Here is a 26,108-nt window from a genome sequence, read left to right as displayed (position 1 = left end):
CCCTAGCCTGGGAACCTCCATGTGCCGTGGGTGTGCTCCTAAAAAGAGAAAAGACAAAAAAAAAAGGGGGGGGTGTCAGAGAATCTATGAACTTGCCACATCTGGCCTCTATACCCTCCTGTCCAAATCTGGTAGATAGTCTTCTCAATAGGATAATTTAACAAGGAATCAAACCGATAAGCAGAATCTGAGAAATATAGTTTCTGGGGTTTTTTTTTTTTTTTGGTTTTTTTTTTGTCTCCCCTGCAGTGAGGAGGAGTTAGACAATAGTAATGCAGAATTAAAAAAAATAAAAATTCAAGAGTGTAAATATAGCAAATGCAGTAGGTTGCAGGGTACAAAACCAACACACAGAAAAAGAGTGACGCTTTTATACACTAATAAAAGGTGTAATCCTCAGAGAACTCTAGCAATTAAATGGCATAACATAACTACTTTCATTCTGAGTATAATTAAAGAGTGGTCAGACTCCGAGCCCAGAGTAAATGTTAAAATTATGTTCAGCAGTGTCGTCGTTATGGAAATCGAGGCTCTGATTTCAGTCAGCCCCTCTAAGGAGCATCAGTCTTATCCCAAATTATATGATTTATATACATGCTTTATATGTGTCTGCACATGACCTCTTTCAGTACTTAAGCCATGGGTTCAAGGACGAGAAGGACAGCTTGTAGCTGAAATGAAGGGAAATAAAATGAAATCTTACATTAGTAGAAAAAATTTGCTAAAATATGTCTGCTTCCCCTCACATAAAATGTAAAGACAAATCATGGAGGAAGCGAACAATGAGAGGTTTCTAGGTCTCTCTGTTCAAAGCTCATTTTAAGATCCATCAGGGTGAAGGAATTATTTCTATAATTTGCACTTGTAAGTATATTTAAACCTTGCAAAGCCTGCTGTGCACACCCTGCCCATGGGTTTTCTCTCACTCCCAGGGGTGAAGGGGAATAGCACGATATGTAGCATCCCTTGCTCTCACAATTTTCTGGGATCCAGGATTTATTCCAGCAGCTCTGATACTTCTTGCACCTGCATAAATCTGGCTTCTCCAAGACTCTCAAAGCCCTTGTGACAGACGGGCAAGGAGTGAGACTGATTTTCAAGATTGGCAAGAGCATCTCTGCTGTGAGTGATAGTTGTTCTTGATTAAGTCCCTGAAACACGGGGGTCAGAATGGACCAGGTGACTGATAAATGCCTTCTCTAAGTGACTTCGTGGCTTATGTAACAGGCAATGGCTAATCCTACACCCCAACAGCAGCGGGTTTATATATGAACAACCCCAATGCGCTTTCCTTTTCTATTTTGTACGCTTAAACATGACTGTGCCCCCAGAAGCCAAGACACTTTGTCTTTGCTGTTGGACGTATTGAGAGAAAAGTGATGATTTGTAGATGTGGATTCTGATCCTTCTGATGGGTGGATTCTTATAAAAAGCAGGTTTCATATGTAGGCATCAATTAATTTAGTCTGTTTCAGAGAATATTGAGCTTCTAAAAAAATACAGGTATTGGTCTTATATCTAGTGAGCTGTTATGCTAATCCAATTTTTATTGTCGCTGTTACTTCAGACTTGACACTGAGGCAGGGAAGACACATATGGATCCTGATCAGTGCTAACGTGCGTTTTTCCTTCTAAATCAATGTCTGTTGGACCTGATTCCAAACTCAGTAACTCCACCTTTCTCCTTGCGGGCTTCCCCGGCCTGGAGCAGCACTATCCCTGGCTCTCCATCCCCTTCTCCTGCATCTACGCCGTGGTGCTCTCCGGGAACTGCCTGGTGCTGCATGTGATCCGGACGGAGCCCAGCCTGCACCAGCCCATGTTCTACTTCCTGGCCATGCTGGCCGTCACGGACCTCTGCGTGGGGCTGTCCACCGTGCACACGGTGCTGGGCGTCCTGTGGGGGCTCGGCCGGGAGGTCAGCCTGGATGCCTGCATTGCCCAGTCGTATTTCATCCATGGCCTGTCCTTCGTGGAGTCCTCCGTCCTTCTGGCCATGGCCTTTGACCGCTTTACTGCCATCTGCAACCCTCTGAGGTACACATCCATCCTCACCCATGCCAGAATCATCAACACTGGTGTGGCCATTTTAGGGAGGGGTTTCCTGCTCATTACCGCTCCCATCGTTCGCCTGAAGTTCTTCAATTACTGCCGACCCCACGTCCTCTCCCACTCGTTCTGCCTGCACCAGGACCTCCTCCGGCTGGCCTGCTCGGACATCCGCTTCAACAGCGTCTATGCCTTGGCCCTGGTGCTCTGCACCCTGCTTCTGGATTCCGTGCTCATCCTCGTCTCCTACATCAGGATCCTGCACTCTGTCCTGGCCATCGCCTCCCAGGAGGAGCGGCTCAAGTCCTTGCAGACCTGTGTCTCCCACCTCTGCGCCGTCCTGGTTTTCTACATCCCCGTCATTGGTCTGACCATGGTGCACCGCTTCGGGAGACACCTCTCGCCCGTGGTCCACGTCCTCATGGGCAACGTCTACATCCTTTTCCCGCCCTTGATGAACCCCATCATCTACAGCATGAAGACCCAGCAGATCCGTGGCAGGATTCGGAGGTGGTTCCCTAAAACAAGCCTGAGTCCTCGAGGTTGATGTGTTTTACGGGAGGGAAGGTAGTACTTGCGAAGGAAGTAACTCGTGATTTGTAGTAATAGTACATTTACCTGTAATGCTTGACACGGTAAAGGCATAGTGATTGTGAATTTTCTAACTTACATAGTAAATTAGAGAAATAGGCAGAGGGAGTGTTATTGATTTTGTTTCCCAATTTTTTTTTTTTTGTCTTTTTGTCTTTTGTTGTTGTTGTTGCTATTTCTTGGGCCTCTCGCACGGCTTATGGAGGTTCCCAGGCTAGGGGTCGAATCGGAGCTGTAGCCACCGGCCTACGCCAGAGCCACAGCAATGCAGGATCCGAGCCGCGTCTGCAACCTACACCACAGCTCACGGCAACGCCGGATTGTTAACCCACTGAGCAAGGGCAGGGACCGAACCCGCAACCTCATGGTTCCTAGTCGGATTCGTTAACCACTGCGCCACGACGGGAACTCCCTGTTTCCCAATTTTAAAATTAAATAAAAAGTGAATTATATTCCATAGTGTGTCAATGAGGACTTTACAAATTTAGAAATTTTTAATACCATTTATGCTTTTTTTTTGCTTTTCAGGGCCAAATCTGTGGCCTATGGAAGCTCCCAGGCTAGGGGTCGAATCTGAGTTACATCTGCTAGCTTATACCACAACCACAGCAACTCAGGATCCGAGCCACGTCTGTGACCTACACCACAGTTCACGACAATGCCACCCACTGAGCAAGGCCAGGAATCGAATGCAGATCCTCATAGATACTAGTCGGGTTCATTACTGCTGAGCCACAGTGGGAACTCCCAGCATGCAAGATTTTTGAATTCTAGTTCAGAGCCATATTTCATTTTTGCATCTAACTTATATGTGTTTACTCTGTATGAAGCAAGCAGCTTTTACATACTATTTTCATGTGTCACAGGTTGTCTGTGCAGAGCTCATTCATACTTCTGCTTGTAACTCTTACTTACAACTAAACAAAAGTGTCTGGAGAGTTCGGCCTGCTCATCTCATAGAATGTCCGATATTGGCAGATTAGACCGCATGGCTTAATGCAGAGATCTGGGGAACAGTGGCAGCTCATCAGCTTTCACATCTCTACATGCCTCCACCCAGTCTTCCCAAAGACATACGTCAGTCCATTGGAGTGAATTCAGGATAGTGTGGGATACTCACTGACTTTAATAGCTTGATTATCAATCTTGGTTTAATATCAATTGACTTTAATATCAAGACAGTTGATTAACCAACCCCTTCGTTTTTAGAAGAGGATGGTGAGGCAGGGAGGTACTAAGTAAAACATTAGTAGCTGAACAGGGGATAGAATTGTGGTTGTTTTGTTCTGTTTTGTTTTCTATTTATTTATTTATTTCTTCCCCCTGCACCGCAAGGGGATCAGGTTATCCTTACATGTATCCATTTCCCCCCACCCTTTGTTCTGTTGCAACATGAGTATCTAGACATAGTTCTCAAGGCTGCTCAGCAGGATCTCCTCGTCAATCTATTCTAAGTTGTGTCTGATTAGCCCAAGCTCCCGATCCCTCCCACTCCCTCCCTCTCCCGTAGGGCAGCCACAAGTCTCTTCTCCAAGTCCATGGTAGAATTGTGGTTTTGGGAGTCTTTTGAACAAATGCTTTATTTCTACAGCTCATCCTCTTCCTAGGCACAATCAGTCATCAAATGCAGGTGTGCATGGTTCTTTCTTTACTTTTTTTAAAATTTCCCAACAAATTAAGAAATATTAAGGTTAAAAAAATGTTTTTTTCTTTCTTTAAATATCCCACTTAATCCTGGCTGTGTTCCAGCCGTGACTGAGGCAGCAAAGTTATCAGCAGAGCCTTACTTCAGTTAAGCTGCGTAGATTAGAGAAAACGAACTGTCACGTGTTCACCTTCCAGCATATAAAGTTCTGAGGACAATGTTCTAGAGGACATAGGCTTGTTCAATTTGGAAATGAATCGTCGCTTTGTTAGCTTTCGGGTTGTCTTTTAATGCTTTACTATGCGGTAAGAAATATGATTGGTTTTTCCTTTTAATTAAAAGACTCTTGAATTTGTGACTCTGGCCTTTCGGAAGCGTCCCCACTCATCATGGCCCCACACGTCCCTGTGGCTCAGTCTGCTTACAGGGCTCTGTGCTCGTCAGATTCCTTTCCTCTTACGGTTTCCTTTCTTTTGAGCTCCCTGTGATGGTACTTCTTCATGTCAGAATCCCTGCCTTTCCCATTGGTCCTGTCCCTCTCCTGGTAACCCATTTCCTAAAGAGCCTATTTGCAAAGCATTGTTACTTAGCTTCCTCTAGTTATAGGGGAGAATATGTATGATTTCAGCAATAAGGGTGGGGAGGAAGCTTCACCTTCAATGATGATATTAATGAATGATGGTTATGTAAACGACCTCTCTCCTATTATGTACATTCATGTTTAAACGAAATGTTTTTATGCGTATCCTAAGTCAGATTTTTAAGGAAGAATAACTATCTGAGTTAGCCAAGGACAATAATATTGTCCCCGTTTTATCCAGCAGTAAAATGGGTTTGGGGAGCTTTACATTTTGTGTAAGTTGAGTTTTTTTCTCCATAAGTAATTCTGAGAAAATAAGTTTTATAGTATTTTAATTTCTATAAAATGTTATATTATAAATTTTCCCCTCAATTTCTTCACTCTAAAAACTGATTGCAAGACATAGTACACTGAAATGAGCCCAAGTAAATTAATAGTGAAAAAGGAGAAGTTTGAATAAAAGTGATTCATGAACTGTCAGGGTCAAAATGCTCTCTTTATACATTCATTCTTTATTTTAATAAGTTAAAATACATTGATAACTTATAATTAGACATTAGTCATTAATGCATTGTGTGTGAATATGTATCTACACATATACATTTGTATTTGTATATGCATATATATTTTTATATATATGGTCCTTATATTTAGAGATTCAGTGTTTGTGATGTCACCTGCTTCTTAAAATTTATCTGAAACCCGAACCAGTCCTCAGGGTTTTCATCATCATTGGTGGACAGAACAGCAAAACATTTGGGTGGCCCAATGTGTGTGTCCTCAGCCCGGTCAGCAAGGTGACACTCTGCTTTCTTGACTCAGCTCTTGTGAGCACCCTTTTGGCAGTCTATTTGGTTCTATGTTTTTCTCAGTTTCTCTGGTGGTGATTTTCCTGTTTAAAACAGCCCCCCAGCACAGGGCCGCAGGGCTGCCTGGGGACACAGGCTGCGATGGACCTTGTGAGAGAAATATGGGTGTGCGATGAGCTTCCCTGAGGCGCGAGACCACAGTGGTCTGTGTGGTCCGTGTGGTCCATGGTGATGGACGGAAACCCCTGTGCCTCCGGCAAAGGAGGAGGCAAAGTGCAAGCCTCATGGGCGGCTTCTCGGACAAGAGCTTACGTCACATCTTCAGTGTGTGATGAAGCTCTGACAAAACGGGAAAACGGCTCCCTCTGTGGATCCACGAGTGAAATAAGTTAAATAAGATGTAGTGGACAAAACGAACAGACGAAAGGTGTGATGGACACTCTTGTTGGGATGAAATCCAAAGAAATTTAGACACAGTACCCAGGGTCAGAGAAATGCTCAGCTCTTCTCAGCTAGTATTTTATTATAATGAAATACTGCCTACGATTCCTTACTTGTCAGAAATAGATATGAAGAGCCTTTGATACATATGAAAATGTGTCTTTAAACAGAAACACACACACACACACACACAAATATTATCTTAATTTGGTTGATAAAAATGTGACCAGAAGCCCAAAGGAACTTATTGCTATATTTCTCCAAAGCAGAATGGCTCAGAATTTACTAATACAGTGTTTGCAGTGACTTCACACAATGTAATTACAGAAAATAACGAGGATAGACTGTGTGTGTATGTGTGTGAGAGAGAGAGAGATTCTATTTCTATCAATATATACAGGAAAAATGCTTACCCACCTATGAAAATACACACATTTATAGCATAATCAATATGTTTGAAAAAAGGTTTATTTAGGGCAAAAATTAACTGAATTAACTGACTATTGTAGTGCTTCTACAATATTCAATGTTTGGGAATTTTTAAAATGAAAGAAATCCAAAATTTGTGATTTACGGAGTTGTCTCTTTTATATATCGGTAGATGAAAAACTGCAGAGGAATAATAGTCATGATATGATCTCATTTTTATTAAAAATAAGTCTGCATGCATTCAGATAGAAAAAAGCCTGAATATCACACTCATTAGCTCTATTGAGAGAACAAGGAAAGAAAACAGAAGAAGGATTTACATTTTTTTGCATTTTATACAATAAAAGGTATTAAGTTAAATAGATATTTATTCAAAGAATAACATTCTATGGATTTTTCATGAAATCGGGTATAATTTTACCTTGCGGATAGGTTTTTCATATGCATAGGTATCACAAACAATCTCATATATATTAAAGACCATATATAATGTTGAGATTTGCAAAGTTTTCCAAGCGTAATTTTAAAAACGTGTTAAAAGGGGAAAATAAGGTAAATAAAAATATTTTGCATATAAAATCCTAAGTGTAATTTAGTCCAGAGGAACATGAAAGGGTACCTAGAGGCAAAAATTTACCCAACAAACAAGCAAATCCATTTATTACCAAAGAAGTTAAAATGCATGAAACCCAGTCTGAAGCCATGAGAGGTCTGGAGGAGGATTTTGGAGACCAGAGAGAGCCGATGGTGTGAATCCACACTTGCTGAGAGTCTCGGATCAGTCCTGGGCATGGAGCAGGAGGCCAAGAAGGACAATTTTTCCTACAAAAAGCCAGTTCGGAGGTTCAGAAAAACAGAGAATTTGGAATGCATTCAGGGCAGGAAAGAAAAAGAGAGGGCAGCATAAGGATCTGACTCCAGGTGGGAAAGGAAGAGAGACAAAATGCTGATAGCGTGCTAGAGCTCACGGGAAACGTTTGCTCACCTCTGAACCTGCATAGCATGGAAGGCCAAAGAAGCAGAGAGCCTCTGAAAAATAAAGAGATTTTTTTTTTTTTACAAGTAGTGGTGGACAGAAAGGGATTATAATCTAGGGTGAGGATTGCACTCCTCGGTCACATTCGAGAGCCGTGGCGAGCAAAGCCAGGGCTGCACTGGCCCATACAATAGAAAAGAAGCTCCAACCCAGGCAGATCCTTGCTTAGATTAAGCTGGTAAATCTATACGGGGCTTGTCAGAGAGCAAGAGCATATCACTGGAGGAAAATACAACTTCATAATTTAGTGTGTGTAATGTCTGACACCCAGTGAGAGATTTCTAAGAAATAGGAATGTAAGTTTTAAAGCAAAGAGAAAGAAAAACTAATAAAAACAGATCCGCAGTTGTTATTTATTGTAACTATCAGTCAGGGCATTCAAGTAATGATGTTTAATATGTCCAAGGAAATAGACAAATAGATAAATAAATCAGTAAATACAATGAGAGGACTGGAAATTTCACCATAATACATTAAAATTAAAGGAGAGAGAGTGGAAAAAAAATCAGAGGGATATTATAAAACTACAAACTATAAAAGCTAAAGATAATAAATAGGAAAAGACAATTACAGAAGAGAGGAATTAGTACATTAGAAGAGTTATAGGAAATAACAAGACTAAGGATACAGAGGCAAGAGATGTTCCTGGAGAAAGAGAAACCCTTCACGATAATACAAAGATCAATCAAGCAGGAAGATGCGTTAGCTTTAAATATTTCTGTACGTAATAATAAGGAGTATCTAACTACTCATAGCTTAAAAGTACACCCATCAAAAAGACACTCATCGCATTCCTAGTGGGAACTTTTAATACACTTCGATCGAAAGCTAAAAACACAAGCAAAGGACTCTAAGATGATAAGTGATAAAATCACGTAAAATTAACAAACTTGACTATGTACACATAGATATATAGACACGGAAATAGAAACAGGCAACAGTAACACTGCATTCAGCATGGGTAAGTCAACCAAAGTGACAGCAGACTGGGTCATGAAAAAAGTTTACATTGAATTTGGTGGGATATTGGACCATCTGAAAAGCAGCGCATAATGTTTGGACTCAAGCACAACAGGAGTGATAATGATTTTCATGATGAAAACATTAGTGATGATGAAGACAATGAAAATGATCACGTGACAATCGAGTCCTTACTAGTTACCAAGCGGCACGAGAAGTCCATTGCATGCAGATACCCACTGCTTTACACTATTGAAACCACTGTCTTTAATTCCCAGAGAAACATGTGCTATTCTTTTATATTTATAGGTTAGGCAGCTTAATTTATGACAATAAATTGTTTTCCAATTCACATAGTTAGGAAGTGGCAAAATGAAGTTTCGAGCTGAGCTCATTTGACTCTGAACTCATGCATATCACCACTTCCTCATTGATTTTTTTTCTGACAAAATTCAATCTGCTTTTTGTATTAAATATTCTCGGTAGACATTTGATTACATGCAGTCATTAATGATGGGCTTGCAAAATGTAGTTTCTCCATGAAATTTTATCATTAGCATTTGAGCATCTTAATGCAGAACAAAGTAATTTTTACTTTATACTAAAAAGAAGAAAAGAAGGAAAAAAGAAAAAGAAAGAAAAAGAAAGAGTCTTTGGGAAACCAATATAGTGAGAATCTCAACTTCCATTATTTCTGTCCAGGTCTAACTCCATCCTTAGTAGGTCAAAAGGTGATTGCTTGTTGACTTAGGAAAATAATTGAACAAACTTTTGAATACTATTCCCTGCAGTAAGTCTACAACATGCCTCCACATTTGTAACATTCATGCAAACCTCAAATACCAAAGCTTTATTCACATTGCTCTTTAAACAAATGAAGAAATTAAATGAGCATTTAAGAACAACGGAAAGGAAGCCTAGTATTGTGTGGCCCAGTCTTAAATTTGTCTGTGCAAGTACATTTTACATCATGAGAATCACAAACTTAATACCATGAATTACTTAATGAGAACAGCCTTCAAGAAGAAGATATTTATATCTGTAATTAACGAGAAGGAGCTATTCAAGGGATAGATTTTGGTGGCACAAAGTAATCACTAAGGAAGATTTTACAATGGTTGGAGAAAGAAGGTAGAGAGACTAGTTCACTAACACAGAGGAGGTTGGTCCTGGTGCTCCAAGTAGGAGAAAGGTCCGTGTCGGTGTTATTCTTTACTGTGATCTGCACAGGCGTCTCCACATTTGTTTACTTCATCCAGACCTGACCTCAGGTGACAAGGAGAGTCGTGTGTTATAGACAAGTGCTTAGTCTTCAAGCATCTTCTCATCTGGTTCCCTCCATTTCTTCCTTTATTTATTCATTTATTTATTTATGATTACTCAAATGAATGGATCACATCTGTAGTTGTATAATGATCCTAAGAATCTGATTTCCCAGGATTTCCATCCCACAGCCCAAGTACATCCCCCCACCCCCCAAACTGTCTCCTCCGGAGACCATAAGTTTTTCAATGTCTGTGAGTCAGCATCTGTTCTGCAAAGTTCAGTCTGTCCTTTTTTAGGACTCCACATGTCAGTGAAAGCATTGGATGTTGGTGTCTCATTGTATGGCTGACTTCACTTCACATGATAGTTTCTAGATCCATCCATGTGTCATTCTTTTTAATGGCTGAGTCACATTCCATTGTGTACCCCATCTTCTGGATCCACTCCTCTGTCGGTGGACATTTAGGTTGTTTCCATGTCTTGACTGTTGCAAATAGTGCTGCAGTGAACATCAGAGCACATGTGTCTTTGCGAGTCGTGGTTTTCTCTGGATAGATGCCCAGGAGTGGCATTGCTCCCTCAGTTTCTTCTAACTGCGTTCTGACTTAAGGTCGATAACCTGTGGAGTTCTTTAACACGATCTTTCACATGCTTGTTAATGGATTCCCCAAGTAGCACGATGCTCCACACCATTAGCTAGACGCTGAGATCACACAGGCGCAATGGATGAGCCGATACATTTATAGGAGGGATTAGATCCATCAAATGCTAAGCCTGGTCTTTGGAACAGAACATTTTTTTAAACGTTTTCTGAGGGTTGCACCTGTGGCAAATGGAAGTTCCTGGGCAAGCGGTCGAATCAGAGCTACAGCTGCTGGCCTATGCCGCAGCCACAGCAGCTCGGGATCCGAGCCGTGTCTGCGACTTACACCACAGCTCACAGCAACACCGGATCCTTAAACCACTGAACGAGGCCAGGCGTCAAACCCGCATCCTCATGGATCCTGGACTTGTTCATCATCCTCTAAGCCACTGAGGGAATTCCCTGGAACGGAACATTTTTATCGCCTTGTCTCGGATGTGTTTGGTCTTTACCCCGTAGACAAAGGGGTTGAGGAAGGGTGGGACCAGTAGGTACAGGTTGGACAAGGTGATGTGTATATATGATGGGAAATAAGTCCCAGACCTGTGAGTGAAAAAGGAGAAAAAGGCAAGGAGATAGAACTGGAAGAAGACACATATGTGGGGAATGCATGTGTTAAATGCCTTAAGACGCGCCTCTTTCTGAGGCAGGCGGAAGACAGTGATAAATATTTGTGTGTAGGAGAGAGTGATCAAAAGGAAGTCAAGGCCTCCAACAGTAAACGCGCCAAGGAGACCATAAAATTTATTGATGAAAACATCTTCCGTGGCGAGTTTCACAAGGGCCATGTGTTCACAGTAAGTGTGGGCTATCAGCTTGGTTCTGTAAAGCTTCAGGCGACACTTTATGAGCAGCAGGCATGGGATCACGAGCATAGCAGGCCGCAATGTCACTCCAACGCCAATGTTAGCGACTAGTTGTCGAGTGAATATGGTAGCATGCCTCAGAGGATAGCAGATTGCTATGTAGCGGTCCAGCGCCATGGCCAGCAAGACGCCCGACTCAATACCCTGAAATGTGTGGATGAGCCACATCTGAAAGAGGCAAGCATCAAAATAGATCTCTGGCAAGTGGAACCAAAAGATTCCGAGCATCTTGGGGACAATGCCGGTGCTAAGGGCAATGTCTGTGGCTCCCAACATGGCCAGGAAGATATACATGGGCTCCTGGAGACGGGGCTCCGATTGGATGATGACCAAAAGGAGAGAGTTCCCCATCAAAGCAATGATGTACATGGCACAGAACGGAATCCCTATCCAACGCTGGACAGTGTCCAGGCCGGGGATCCCAATGAGGGTCAGCACGGAGGGCATTAACACGGTGCCGTTAGCAATAGGCATGGCAGGGGTCTTAGCAAGAGGACAGCCTTTGCCAACCTGGGACTTACTCTAATCCTGTTCTCAGCCAGTCACACAATTACTGAAGGCCATTAGTAGGAGAATCAACCTCATAAGCCTATTTATCTTTTTTCTTTCACAAATGACTGAGACGTTGCCAACATGAAGACCCAGGGAAAGCTTCACCAGTGTACACTTGAGCAGCAGCAGCATCCATCCACACCCAGTGGTCCCCAGAGCATAAAAGCTGAGTGTTTGGACGCCACGCTTGGGATGGCGCCAATGTGATCAGGCTGTGCAGTGGGGGGTCTCCTTCCTGCCCCACTCCATCTTCCCTTTCTGCTTCTAATCAGTTGGTGGAAATAAGCGGGAAAAAAGAAAAGGGAACAATGCTTTAAACAAAGAGATACCGGAAGCCTTGTACCTCACTGTTCTCTCCCTGCACTCCCCCACCCCCAATGTATATTTTCTTTGTCCTCTTTACTCTCCATTCACCTTAGACCAGCAGGCTGGTTATTTCTACAGAACATGCTGATCCTTCTTTAAAAACATTGGTTGAAGGCCCCTTTCTAGGGTTGTGACTACTCTAATTCAATGGCCTCTCCGAACTTGAACTTCCTTCTCACCAAAGATATTTGAAATATGAAATGGCTTCAGGACGCAGACAGTCAGCTGGAGATAGACAGTGGCAGCTGCAGTGTGTTTTTTTGACCATGGGAATTCTGATTCAGGAAACAAAGTCATATATATTCGCCAGTTAGATAAGCATCTGCGGCTCCTCACACAGCCTCTTCTCCAGACATTAGAGAGACAGTTTGCAGATATCAGTTAATAAAATGAAGAGGTTAGCGAGTACCAGTGGAGGACAGGAGAGACCTCGTGCATTTCTCCAGGAGCGGCGTGAGAAGCTGCTGGCTGGTTAGAGGTGTGGTGAAATGATTGACGCTGGAAGCCGAGGTCTCCATGTGGAGGTGGTGTTGACAGAGATGATGCTTACACAGAAATCAAGGCTACTTGCTGCTGAAGGGGGGTGGAAAGGTTGACTTTCTGTGAAAGCCGAACCGAAAACATGAGGGAGTTGGCCTGGTTGAGAACCGTCCAAGATATTCCATAGAGAGTAGCACATGGGTGCATTCAGGTGGACAAACCTTGGGGGCCAGGAGAGACCGAAAGAGGAAGCCCTGGAACAACTTTCTCACTGCAAAATAGAGGCTGCAGCCCTTGACATTTTCCAGTCGCTGAATACCAGCAATGCATTAGATAGGTCAGCTGTCGGGATGACAAGAGCATGCATTGATGAATCTATCTTTTTTTTTTTTCTTTTTTTAAGTAGTGATTTTTATTTTTTCCATTATAGCTGGTTTCTACGGCACAGCAAGGTGACCCAGTCACACATACACATATACATTCTCTTTCTCACACTATCCTGCTCCGTCACAAGTGACCAGACATAGATCCCAGTGCTACACAGCAGAATCTCCTTTTGAAGCGACATGACAGAGGTTGGTTGCATAAGGGATTAACTGTCTAAATCAAGCAGATTTGTAATTTTTCAAAGTGCTGTTGTCCTAAGCATTCCAACGTATTTCTCTGTAAGTCAAGTCCCTGCTTCTGGATATTATTCTTGGTTCTTTACCGCCCCCCTCAAACTCTCCATTTCTCAAACTCTTCAAATTTTAAATTCGGAAAGCTTTGAATTTTATGCTGCCAAATCACCGTCTTCGAACAGAATTCCTCAGTCTTGCTTCCTGACATCTGACTATGAGCATACGTCCCAAGACTGTCCAATTATGCACAAGCCTCACAAAAAGATCTCCTTGTCTTGAGCTGATGCCTTCTCTGAACGAGCGTCCTGCTTTTTGAATTCTGTGTCTTCAGATATATTAGCACAAAGATTCAAGGCACTAAAGATGCTTTCTTCCTCAGGTCAAACATCTGCAGGTTCCTCGGCCTCCCCAGTGGCTGCTACCTGCCCTTAACCCCTCCATCTTCCCAAGCAGAGTCTCGAATTTATTAGTACTGTTCTTGAATCATACTTCCTAGAACTTCGAAATCAGACCTTATCAAAAATATATTTATACTCTTTCCTTTTACGACTTGGATTTTTTTCCCCCTACAGTCTGTCTTCACTGCCTGTACTTGTGTTTGTACTTCAAGACACCTGCTTTTATCTCCCCTTAACTGGATACACGTACTTAAGCATCCACTTACTCAGCATCCAGAAGCAGCAGTGGGAAGTGCAGGAGGAGGCTGTTCTTTGCTGGTCTCAGCTGTGGATGATTTGTGTTTTCTAACATAATTTTCCCTGCTGACCAAAGTTCCATGGCCTTGTGCAAATCCTGAGAGTTACGTTTTACTCTCTAGGGCAAGGAAGGAGTTTTAGGACCAGAGGGGCAACCAGAATTTCTCAGCACAATCTTCTTCCTCATTTCCCAGGGGGCCTGATAATATCGAGTCCAGCCTGGAGACGACAATGTTCTCTTAGTCAAAGTGCAGTTGTGTTTCTTTCAGCACCAGAGGTTGGGGCTCCTCTCCTGCTTAGATGTGTGGCAGAGAAAAGGAAGGCCGTCGTGGGGGTGCACGTAGAGCTGGACTCCATTCCCTGACTGAGAAAATTGGCCTGCTTTATTGCATGCTTTTCAAGGAAAGGAAATTGGAAACACAACACATAACCGCCTCTTCTTAGTTATTCTCACTTCCTCTTGGCCATCCTTGGGCATTCAGAGGATTTCCAGACGCACTTCAGAACCCCAGGCAGAAGAGTGTTTGGAAAGGTTTGGAAAGACAGGGCTGATTGTGTGGTAAGCTCTGTAAGAAGTAAGACTTGCTAAGACAAAGGGCAAGCTGAAAAAAATCAGCAGTGCCCAGGTGCTATGCTTCCTGTGAATGAAGATGGGGTGAAGGAAGATGCTTCTGCTTAGAGACAGACATCATGTGATTTTTCAGCATCTCTTGATCGCAGGAACTTTGATACTCTAAAATATGTTAATATGTAGTTTAATTTAAGATACATATACGCTTGAGAATCCCATGTTCTAATTATATCTAAACCTACCTTCAGCATCCCTAGGGATGGCTTTTCAGAGCACAGTATTCTCTCTCCTGTCCTCTCTGTTGAACAAACCCAGCTGGTCTATTGAAGAGCCTTCATACAGCGTGCAAAGCCGTGGTCGGGCTGCTTTCAAGTAGGCTACTAGTCAGCACGTGGATCTATTGAGCGTTTTGCTTGTGTTTTCATCCCCTTTCCAGGTCAGATTTGTTGCATGCTGCAGATCTTGGAGCATAGAGACCTTCTAAGGACTGGTCCCAAAATGATACTGCCTACAGAGGCACCGAGGGTCTGCTCCACTCCCAGATTTGATGTGCCTTTCAGCGGAGGACTCAGCTCATTAGACAGAGTCTAGGGTAGCAGATGACCCCCTGCATCAGGTGGAGAGTTGAGATGTTTCTCGGATTGGTGTATGTCCTATCTGTAATGCAATCTGGTTATTTATTTGGAAAGTGCCAACCACAGTCGCAAATGCTACTTTTATATATATACTATATGGCTAAAATTATGAAGGGCTGTATCATGTATTAGTAAAGATTCCAGTAATGCAGATTCTTATATTCTGCCAGTGGGTTTAATTGACGCAAGCAGTTCAGAAATGTGTTACATTATCTACTCATGTTGGAACGTGTTGGTACCCTATGAATTAGCCGTTTTTAGATGCAGAAGTCATCACTCTAAGTGCAGCAAGATCCATGTACGAGAATGATTATAAATCTGTTCTTCATACTTGACTCTTCTCCAGGCATAGGATGGGTAAAGAAATGTTATTCTTTCCATAGTACATTATGCAGGAAGAAGAAGAGCAAAAAAAGAGGCACACAAAATATCCAGGATAAAAATTCATAAGAAGAACAATAAAAAAAATATAGTATGTGCTTCTATTTATATCAAGTTTAAAAAGAAGCAAAATAAACTATAACATTTAAGAATGCATGCTTAGTTTCAAAAAGTATAGAGCCAAGCAAACATATAATTATATTGGATATTCGTATAAAGATACCTTTGGGGAGGATAGAGATTGTAATGAGCAATGGGACACATACAAGGCTTGTGGGATATGAAAAATGATTTATGTCCTCACATTTATGGTAATTTATTTGCACTTTTCCTTTGAGGTTATATTTCAAAAAGCAAAGAAAACAGGCCTGCCCTAGTGGCTGTATTACTTACTTCTTTCTAATCACCCCAATCAAAGACTAAATTCTCCTTATTCTTACAAAGGTAAAGTCATTACCTTGCTTGTATTTTCAACGGAACTGTTAGCTTTTACTAACTGACCTATATCTCTTCTTCTCCTTTAAAGACAAAAAATAGTGGCTCGATTATTGCACCCTGTTCTTGTCCTCTCAAATGAATTATAGGCTTAAGAAGATGGACTTTCAACCCATGGCCATGTTATACCTCACAATCTCATTTGAAAATTACTTTTTCTGTATCATAATGCATTTTTATGGTTTCTGTTGTTTGCCTTTCCTCGTCCTCTGGAAGATAAATGCAATCATGTATCTGAAGCCAAGAGAAAATTTTGTCTTCTTCAAACAACGAGGTTGTTTTTTCTACCTAACTTGGGCTTTTTAAACATAGCTGTTTAACACCCTTTATGTTACTAGGGTCCTTTCTGTTCCTCGATGCATTTTTGTGCTTTATACTTTGGAATCTGGTTCTCCCGGTCACGCATCATTAATCTCTTATTGTCATTAGTCTCTGCTTGCCTCGGTTCCTTATTCAGGAATATCGTATACTTCTGACCCCTATTCTGTGTCCTTTCTGCATGACGATCTTTTTGAAAGAATCCGCGTATTTGCCATTTTACTTTCTTTTGAGCTGTTGAGGTCCTCACCAGTTACTCACTATGCAATATGGATGCCAGTACTTTTTGAAACACTTAATGCGTTAAGATGAAATTCAAGTAAATTAAGCTTTTATTATCTCATGCAACATATGTCTGTATGTCTGATATACACTAATACATTGTTTTATTACTTCTCTTGCTGTATTTTTCCTTTCTTCATATACATCATATTTAGACAAATTTTATTAAAAATTAAGTGCATTATGACTCACACTTCTGTTTCATTCAAGATTTTTTTTAAATTATTCTCTTCCTCTGCTTCTTGAATGTCATTATCCCTTTCTTTTTTTTTTTTTATTATTTTCCCACTGTACAGCAAGGGGGTCAGGTCATCCTTAAATGTATACATTGCAGTTACAGTTTTTTCCCCCACCCTTTCTTCTGTTGCGACATGAGTATCTAGACATAGTTCTCAATGCTATTCAGCCATTATCCCTTTCTTTTTCTTTGTTTCTTTCTTTCTTTTGGTAGTGGACTACTTCCATAGGTTATGTCTTTTCTAACTACGAATTTTACAACTAGAGATCCAGATACGTCTGTCTACTTGGTCCTTCTTAAAAATCATCGTATTGGTTCTGAGTCTTGAAGACTAATTGAAGTAAATTTAAACTGGATCTCTACTGATGCAGCATCCTGCAGAAGGATGAAGGCGTGCGTAGGGGTGGTGGGGGGGGAACAGCAGCGAATGAAGAAAAAGCTGAAGTCCCTCTTTAAGGAGCCAGTTTCTCCTATGTCAGTTCCGTATCTGGCTCATACTTTCAAGATTATATAATGATCCGCTCAAGTTATCGTCTTGTTTACTTTACTAATATTGGCATAATCTCTACCGTGCAAATTTTCTGTAAGATGATGGTGTGTGTTATCTTAGAGCCTCTAGATTTGCTGCTTTTGCATACCATTGAGCAACAGCAGGAAAATGTTTGAACTGTACATTATTCAGTGTTATTTTTCCTGAATTTCAAAGAAGGCTCAGAGATTGTCTTACTGTTAACACAAACATAAATTAGAAACAGTTCCTGTACTCAAGATACTTGCAGTATGAAATTTCCAAAAGCAATGAAATGTTTTGGTGTAAGTGTTCAGGGCTAAAACTTAAACCTCTAATTTCAGGTAAAACTCAAATTGGGTAAAATCATTACAATGTGTGTCTCTGGAAGGATGGTTTCTATTTAAGTACTGAGCAAATTATTTGACGAAAAAATATGTTTTTGCATATACCTAATATTTTTATTAACTTTTTCTTATTCGTACCTATGCCATCTCCTCAGTGTTCACAGAATTTGGTTAGCATCATCCAGTTTTTGTGTTGCTGGTGTTGATATTATCGTTTATACACTACTTATATATTCATTATTATTTTGGGAAAGTAGATAAAAATACATACCTGGTACCAAATTTATCAAAGGGTAGATGCACAAGCAGATATTTGAAAATGAGACCTAGCCAGAGTTATAGTATGGATTGGTGAAGCAGTTAAAACATATTAATGTATTCTGGGAACTTTCCTGAAATGAAGTGTTTTCTACAATTTTGTTTTGTATATGGGCATACTTATTGCCATACGGGAAATTCCAGGTTTAAACAAACAGGACCAAAACAGGAGAATTACAAAAACATTTTAAAATTGCAACTTAAGAGAGTTTTTCTTTATATCAATAGCAAATCAAAATTCTTAAGTATTTGAGAGTTTGTTAAACACTTCCTTAAACTCTGAGCATTGGCGTTTAAATGTTTTTTTCAAATGTAGACAGGTGTTCACCATCTTCAGGTTGCGTCTTTGAACCAACCTAAAATTTCTACAGAAGGAGCCACTAATGATCAAGATGTCTTTTGGAAAAAAACACATTCAGGACATGGTCGCGAATTTGTTTGGTCTTCACGCCATAGACAATGGGGTTGAGAAAAGGTGGGACTAGCAAATAAAGGTTGGATAAGAGGATGTGAACACAGGGCGGGATGTGAGAACCAAACCTGTGTGTGAAGAAGGAGAAGAAGGCGAGGAGGTAGAACTGCAGGAAGACGCAGATGTGGGCGATGCAGGTGTTAAAGGCTTTGAATCGTGCCTCCTTCTGGGGCAGCCGAAAGATAGTGATAAAGATCGAAATATAGGACACAGTGATGACAATGATGTCAAGCCCTAAGATGGTGAAGGCAACAAATAGACCAATGATCTTGTGGATCCGGATATCTTCAGCGGCCAGCTTCACGAGGGCCATGTGCTCACAGTAAGAGTGGGAGATGATGGTAGTTCGATAGTGTTTAAGACGGCATTTGATAAGTACTAGGCACGGTGCTACAAGAATGGCAGCCCTGAGTGTCACCCCAACTCCAATGTGAGTCAGGAGTTGTCGGGAGAAGATGCTGGCGTGTCTCAAGGGGTTACAGATGGCCACGTAGCGGTCTAGGGCCATCGCCAGGAGGACCCCCGATTCAATGGCCTGGAAGGAGTGAATAAGCCCCATTTGCAGAAGACAGGCTTCAAAAGAGATGTCTGGCAAATGGAACCAGAAGATGCCTAACATTTTGGGGAGAATGCAGGTGCTAAGTGCAATGTCCGTGGCCCCCAACATGGCCAAGAAAATGTACATAGGACGATGGAGATTGCTTTCGTGTTTGACTATCACTAAGATCAGGGAATTCCCACTCAGAGCAATAAGGTCCATGACACAGAACGGAATCCCGATCCAGCACTGCACGGACTCCAGTCCGGGAATCCCGATGAGTGTGAGGACAGAGGGCATGAAGACTGAGCCGTTGAAGGTGAGCATGCTCACCTGGTGCCTAGGGCAAGGGCTGCTTCACCTTCTATTGCCTGTGAAGCCTTCATAAGTTAAAGATAAGACAAAGTTAGTTTATTGTAGTAAAATGGACCTTAGTTAGGGGTATCCCATCTCATCTTTTCTATCCCAACTATTTCTCGCTAATTTTCTGTCTCTTTTTCCAATGTCATTATGTGACCAGTCCTCCGGTTCTATGTTTCTGCATGTTGTCCTAATTTTCAATGAAATGTATTAAGTGGACCTGATGGCTTCCTTTTGGTCCCTGACTACTGGGACAAACAAGATCCCTTTAACTCATCTTTGCTTATCATCTTTTATGCTTCTTCATCACCTGCTAATTGGAAGTGAGGGACAAAATTCATTGAATTCAGAGTAAAGGTATTTCAGGAACTGGACTCTATAGCCAGCTTAGCTATGAGGAATCTGCAATGGTAGAAAATCGTTCTGCTTGATCATAAGCAGATTAGCAACTGTGAAAAGAATGTTTTTCAGGTTTGCAACTCCCTAACTTTTTTAGCCAGCTTAGTCTCTCCATGGTCTGAACACTCTGCAAAAGATTCTCCCCGGATGCTTTCAATCCAATGTTTCAAACTTTCAGTGTTTCTCCCCAAACCAGCCATACATCTTACACTTTTCCTTCTTAAACTCTGAGACAATAAATCCACACGTTTAAATTCATGGGTGTTATCCTTACCAGTCTCTTTTAGATTTGTCTGTGGGAGGCCCGACTGTGGGCACATCACCTGTGTTCCAGTATCAACCTCTGTCTTCAGTTATTCTCTCTCCTTATCCACAGTCTTTCGGCCTGAATACCTATGTTTTCATAACTATTTACAGTAACAAAACTCCCCTTTAAAGGTAGTGTTTACGTATAGCCTTAGGCATCTTATATCCACTCAAAACACACTTTCTATACAGGTGAACATTTTCCTTTACACACTGGTTTTCACAGGACTGGCTCCATGCCCTTCTTCCTCTGTGCCCTTCACTGCTTCCTTCATGCATAAGACTGTGTGCCTCCAGGGCCTCCTGCAAGTGGCTTGCCTTATCATTTTCCCAAACGTGGGGACTTTCCTGACTGCCAATTCCCTACAACCTATATTTATCTCTTCTCCAAATCAATCAATCAATCAATCAATATATATATATATGAGATATAGATTATATTTATATATATATATAAATTCCAGTGTGAGGACCCTCCTGGTTCTCTGAGATCGTGTGCCACAGTGCAAGACAGCTGCAAATGTGGACTAAGTCTTTGAATTGAGCAGCAAATGCATTAATGTCTTAATGTCTCCTTAAACCCCAGATCTGCTTTCCAATGAGTCCCATTGGCTGTGGATCTTGGCAGTTATTGGCACGGGATCTGAAGTCTGCCAGGAGAAGGTAAATCCTGGATGCCACCACTTTGCTTTACAGGCTCTAAAGCCAATTTCAAAGCATCTCATTGTCTCCGTTTCTGTGTTGGTGAAACAAGGATGGATCGTGGATAAAAACACATCACAGTGTGACTGTGCGCATTAAAGGACATAATCCCTCTAAAGAGTTGGAAGAAACATAAAGAGTTTGATCGTCAATAAAAGTCCACACTTAATTAGTGGACATTCATCTTCGGCTCACAAAGAACTTGAGATATTTGAGGAGCACTTTGCTCCAATAAGCATTTCTCCTGAATTAGCTGAAGGGCATCTTTTTTCTTGCATCCTTTCCAGTCTAAACATGTATAATACCTTTGGCAAATACGCTTTCCATTCATCCATCAGCACAGATGTCATTCTCTAGATCTTTTTTTCTATTTGTCAACCTCTCTTTGCAATTTTTCACCCCGTGTGACGTTAGCTGATTCAGAAATACTGTGCAAATGTGAAACACAGTCTTCGTAGTGTTTAAAAACTCAAACGCTCTAAGATCATATTGCTCTTTCTCATCCTGGAATTCCTTTGGATCACATGATACAGTGACACTTTCTGAAACCAACCCTTCATTTCCTTAGAGCCTGTGCAGAATCTCAAACCCAAAGACCTACCAGGGACCATCTGTGTTAACTCGCATAGAGGCCAGGAAGTGGCAATCGTCTTGATGTTTCCGATGGTGCAGGAGGGATGCTTTATAGTGTAGGATGCACCTGGGAATGTGGTTCCACCAATCCCTGGAGAGCTTTTAGGGTCCCTGGAGACAAGGATGAGGCATAATATGGTTCAGAATGTACAAGATACATCGTCTGAACGTGCTTCTCCATTTTAAAAGTGTGCTCAAACTTTGGTTTCACCTTGGGAACAGGAACCAAAAGGAGCCTCCTTTCAAAAATTCCTAAGAGAAGGCAGTGTCCCAAGATAACACACGTCAGTGTTACTGACTCACCAAGATACTGAGCCAACCAAGGTACATTGAAACATTTGAGATATGAGTGTGAATATAGGCTAATGAGCGTGGACCTTGTGACAGAGAGATTCAACAAAAAATTTAGTTGAATTCTAGATGGAGAAGCAGTGCTTTCTTCTTTAGGTGCTTGAAAGGGGCCGACCTGGGAACATTCACCTCAGGGTCTCAGGTACCAGTCACTTTCAGAGCTTCTTCCATATGAAAGTGGGTGACACAATTCTTTCTTTTATCCAAACCAGCGCCCACCGCATTTCCATAAAAGGATGCTATGTATTTTCAGGAGTGTTAGTGACAGTCATACACCTTCTATCAACTTCCCAACCTGAAACTGTTATCTATGGCAGCTGTTTACTTGGTTGGAAGAAGCGTTGGTACTTTACAGTAGGGATTTGGAGCTCTAGCACCTAGAAGAGGAGGAAATAAGATGTCTCTTATCCGCATAGGACAAGAGAAAGGCCGCCAACCCTGGATGACGTGCCTCTGCCTGAGAGACCTGGTCATCTTACCTGAAGTCACAGTGTTTTTGTCCTGGGTCACTGCCTCTGGCCCTATTGAGTCGTTCTGTTCCTTTGGAATGGAAAAGCTCCCTGGCCACCTTTTCTCATGAAATTCCCACGCAATTATAATCATCCTAGAAAAAGCAATGGTCTAGAAATGAGGGCAGTTAAATGGAGGATCCAGCTCACCCTGGAGTACACGTGGGCATCACTTCCTAGCTGGGCACTCAGTGATTCCCACTGGCTGGCTGAAGTCAGTTGGAACTGAGTCTCTACATCAGGGAACCCAAAACACACAAACAAAGAGACAAAGAAACCAGTGCATGTCAGATTGCCAGACGCCCATGCCAGAAAGAGATGGACCAAACCAAAGTGAAATATTTTCAGGGAAGACAAGATGAACACTTCAGATAAACTAGGAAGCAGGCGGAGTTGAGGACCACAGGTTCTCAACTCTGTGCACTCTTCTTTGTGTATAATACAGCTCTCAGTATAGACCTATCGAGGGACTCCTATCCTCGATCCCTCCCATCCTCGATCCTCGACACACACTTAAATGTTTCAGGGAAAGGGAGGAATTTCATGTTTTAATCCACAGACCACGGGGTACTCTTGGTTCCTGCAGCACAAAGTAGCCAGCACTGGCATGTAGCACCACAATGAGGGGATGAGGCCGAGTCTCGGTGAGATCCTAAGAGGGAACTAAGTCCATGACATCTATGAAGGGAACGTAGAATGAAAGCTATGTACTAAATGCAATAGATGAAATGAAGTTGCTGTTTCCAGTATTTTGTTGTCCAACTTAAGAATGAAAGTTGCTGCCCAGGCTCTTAATGTGACATTTCTGATGGTGTGGGGGTTGAGGAAGGCTAGAAGAATCCTTTAGCAGCTAGACTAGGGTTAAATGGAGACTCATTTCATAAAGATCTTCTTGAAAAAGAAGCATTTAGATGTCATGATTACCTGACTATAAGTAGAGAACGTGTCCTTATGAATCTCAAATGGAAAAATAATTTACGTAACCCCCTACTAGTCTTCAGCCTCTAATTTTAAGTTGGATTTGAACATTCCTTTGGGGTTAAGTCCAGCCACATTTGGTGAAAAACTGAGTTTTTGAATTGGACTGTAGCCTTGAACCTGAATTCTGCCCCTAACTATGATGTAATTTCTGGGTTGTTTTTTCTTTTTTTCTTTTGCGTTTCCTCTGCTTTTGTTTCCATGTGTCTGCCATGTAGAAAATACCCCTGATAATTGCTTCATATATTTGTTCTTTTATTTAAATGATCTTACTCTCTTTAAAGCACTTAGAATACTATACTGTATAAAGGCCTTCTGTAATGAATTTATGATTGTAATGACTGGTGTTTTTGAACGTTAAAATAGGCTAAACTGGGAGTTCCCGTCGTGGCACAGTGGTTAACGAATCCGACTAGGAACCATGAGGTTGCGGGTTCGGTCCCTGCGCTTGCTCAGTGGGTTAACGATCTGGCGTTGCCGTGAGCTGTGGTGTAGGTTGCAGACGCGGCTCGGATCCCGCGTTGCTGTGGCACTGGCGTAGGCCGGTGGCTACAGCTCCGATTGGACCCCTAGCCTGGGAACCTCCATATGCCGCGGAAGCGGCCCAAGAAATAGCAAAAAGACAAAAAAAAAAAAAAAAAAAAAAAAATAGGCTAAACGGTTTTTAGTATTAGGCCTTGTGAAATTTATTGTGGGGCTATAAATATAGTCTGTGGTCAAAGTATTTGAGTTTGAAATGTCAAAATAATCGTTTCCTTCCTATGTCCTTTCAACTAAAAAATAACCCTGTTGTGAGAATTAATGGAGCATGGCCATGGAGAGCAGATTTGGGGTTTCTGGTTATGGGGGGCAGTGGGAGGCCTGTTGGAGGGAGTGGGATGGGTGGGTATTTGGGGGATTTGGGGGATACAAACTGTTATATTTGGAATGGATGGGCAATGGGGCCCTACTGTACAGCACAGGGAAATGTGTGTGATTCTGTCCCATTGTTGTACAACAAAACTCGAAGAAACATCGTAAATAAAGTACCCTTTACTTTTAAAAAAGGTTTATAGAATTGCTTAAAATGATGTGTCGTTATTCTCGCATGTCTTCCTCTCCTGCATGCTGTCACCAAGTGTCAGATACCATGGAGGTCAGGAGCATACAGATAAATTGGACGTGATCTACGGAGATGGAGTAGTTACATAAACTGAAAATGACGGGTAGTGTTGCACATGTTGTGGAGCTTTTAGGAGCAGGTATGAAAAAAGAATGACAATGGCCAAAGTTCCTGTATTCCCGTACACACCTACCTAAATTCTAAAAGCTAGACAGCAGTTAGGCCAGCAAAGAAGCACCCATGTTTTTATACATAATAGCAGGAACAGTGTCCAGAATACTCAAGAAGCCCATTTTCTGTAGCCAGTCAAGTAATTTAAAGCACCCTGGAAACAAGCAATGTGTAATACATGAAGATGCTAAACTAGTGTTTAGACTTAGAATGCTAAGTTTGGTAATTTTGGAAAGTAGGACATACGTAAGAAATACCAAGCAGTAAAACATGAAAAATACATTTTCCTTCTCATGAGACTTTCTGTAAGATTGACTATTGGAGTGAGTAAGAACTAATAGAGAGAGGGAATCATAACTGGAGTTGTTGCTTTCTTTTCTTTTGTTTTTAAGAGACAATGCCTAGGATTTGCTTGAGTAGGAACTGGTACAGGCCATCATCAGAAGCAAATGAGTACATTTCTGGATGGGTCAAGTGTGTGACTCATGGTGAGCTTTTCTGAATTGAGGTTATTTTCAAGAACAGTGCTCAAAATTGGTTCATGTTGATATAACATTCATTGCATAGTCTATTGAAAGAATAGGTCAGGAGATTCCAATGTAACACTTGGCCAGAGTCACAAATTACTTCTGTTTTGCCCCATTTTCATTTGAGAGGTAGATAATCAGAGAGAGAGAGATCGGTTTTTGCTTTTTTTGTTCCAAATCATTTATGATTAAGATGAAGACATGGTGCTTCTTTCTTCCTAAATAATTCTACCTGTATTTACCAAGGAAAGTGATATTCTTTTGTGTAACTGTTCTGTGATACCCCAGACCCTCAGAACATTTCATCTATTTTTATGATTTTTATTTTGTCCACTATACTCGATGTAGAGTGTTCTGTCAATTACTCCTGCTCAGCAACGTGGCCCCGTCGTACATGTATACACACATTTTTGTTCTCACATCGTCCTCCATCGTGTTCCATCAAAAGTGACTGGATGTAATTCCTTGTACTGTACAGCAGGGTCTCATTGCTGATCCCCTGTGAATGCAGGAGTCTGCATCTCTTGACCCCAGACTCTTGAGTCCATCCCGTTGCTTCCGCCTCCCTTTGGCACCCACAAGTCTGTTCGTCCAGTGCCTGTGTTTCTTTTCTGTGGAAAGGTTCATTTGTTCCATGTATTAGATTCCAGATAGACGTGACATCATATGGTATTGGGCTTTCTCTTTCGGACGTACTTCACTCAGGATGAGAGTCTCTAGTTCCATCCCTGTTGCTGCAAATGGCATTATTTTGTTCTTTTCAAAGGCTGCATAGTATGCATTGTGTAGATATGCCACATCTTCTTAATCCATTTATCTGTGGATGGACATTCAGGGTTGTTTCCGTGTCTTGGCTGCGTGAATCATGGTGTAATGAACATAGGGGTGCATGTATGTTTTTCAGTGAAAGTTTTGTCTGGATATATGCCCAGGAGTGGG

General features: G+C 41.7%; 3 protein-coding genes across 3 annotated transcripts; 1 reads left to right on the top strand and 2 right to left on the bottom strand.

Annotated features, from left to right (window-relative positions):
• The first annotated feature begins 1,639 nt into the window (after nucleotides 1–1,639).
• LOC100519039 (olfactory receptor 51V1-like) lies at nucleotides 1,640–2,596 on the top strand. The gene has a single exon (XM_003129524.4). It carries the CDS (start codon nucleotides 1,640–1,642, stop codon nucleotides 2,594–2,596), a length of 957 nt encoding a protein of 318 aa, XP_003129572.3.
• Nucleotides 2,597–10,823: 8,227 nt separating this feature from the next.
• LOC110258222 (olfactory receptor 52A5-like) lies at nucleotides 10,824–11,789 on the bottom strand. The gene has a single exon (XM_084978253.1). The coding sequence runs from the start codon at nucleotides 11,787–11,789 to the stop codon at nucleotides 10,824–10,826; it is 966 nt and encodes a 321-aa protein (XP_084834379.1).
• A 6,712-nt stretch (nucleotides 11,790–18,501) lies between these two features.
• Nucleotides 18,502–19,458, bottom strand: LOC100519378 (olfactory receptor 52A5-like). Its single transcript, XM_021081405.2, has one exon. The coding sequence runs from the start codon at nucleotides 19,456–19,458 to the stop codon at nucleotides 18,502–18,504; it is 957 nt and encodes a 318-aa protein (XP_020937064.2).
• Nucleotides 19,459–26,108: the final 6,650 nt, after the last annotated feature.

The sequence above is a fragment of the Sus scrofa genome, chromosome 9, assembly GCF_054392235.1.
Source record: "Sus scrofa isolate SSC_HxYL_T2T_F1_AM1 chromosome 9, Sscrofa_HxYL_maternal_Yorkshire_Landrace_v2.0, whole genome shotgun sequence".
Taxonomy (NCBI): Eukaryota; Metazoa; Chordata; class Mammalia; order Artiodactyla; family Suidae; genus Sus; species Sus scrofa.
The sequence above is the reverse complement of the archived record's forward strand: the minus strand, read 5'-3'. Positions and strand labels throughout refer to the sequence as shown.

What these genes read in the sequence shown, in the direction of transcription:
- LOC110258222 (XM_084978253.1), bottom strand. Translation starts at nt 11,789, where the DNA reads ATGCCTATTGCTAACGGCACCGTGTTAATGCCCTCCGTGCTGACCCTC.
- LOC100519378 (XM_021081405.2), bottom strand. Translation starts at nt 19,458, where the DNA reads ATGCTCACCTTCAACGGCTCAGTCTTCATGCCCTCTGTCCTCACACTC.
- LOC100519039 (XM_003129524.4), top strand. Translation starts at nt 1,640, where the DNA reads ATGTCTGTTGGACCTGATTCCAAACTCAGTAACTCCACCTTTCTCCTT.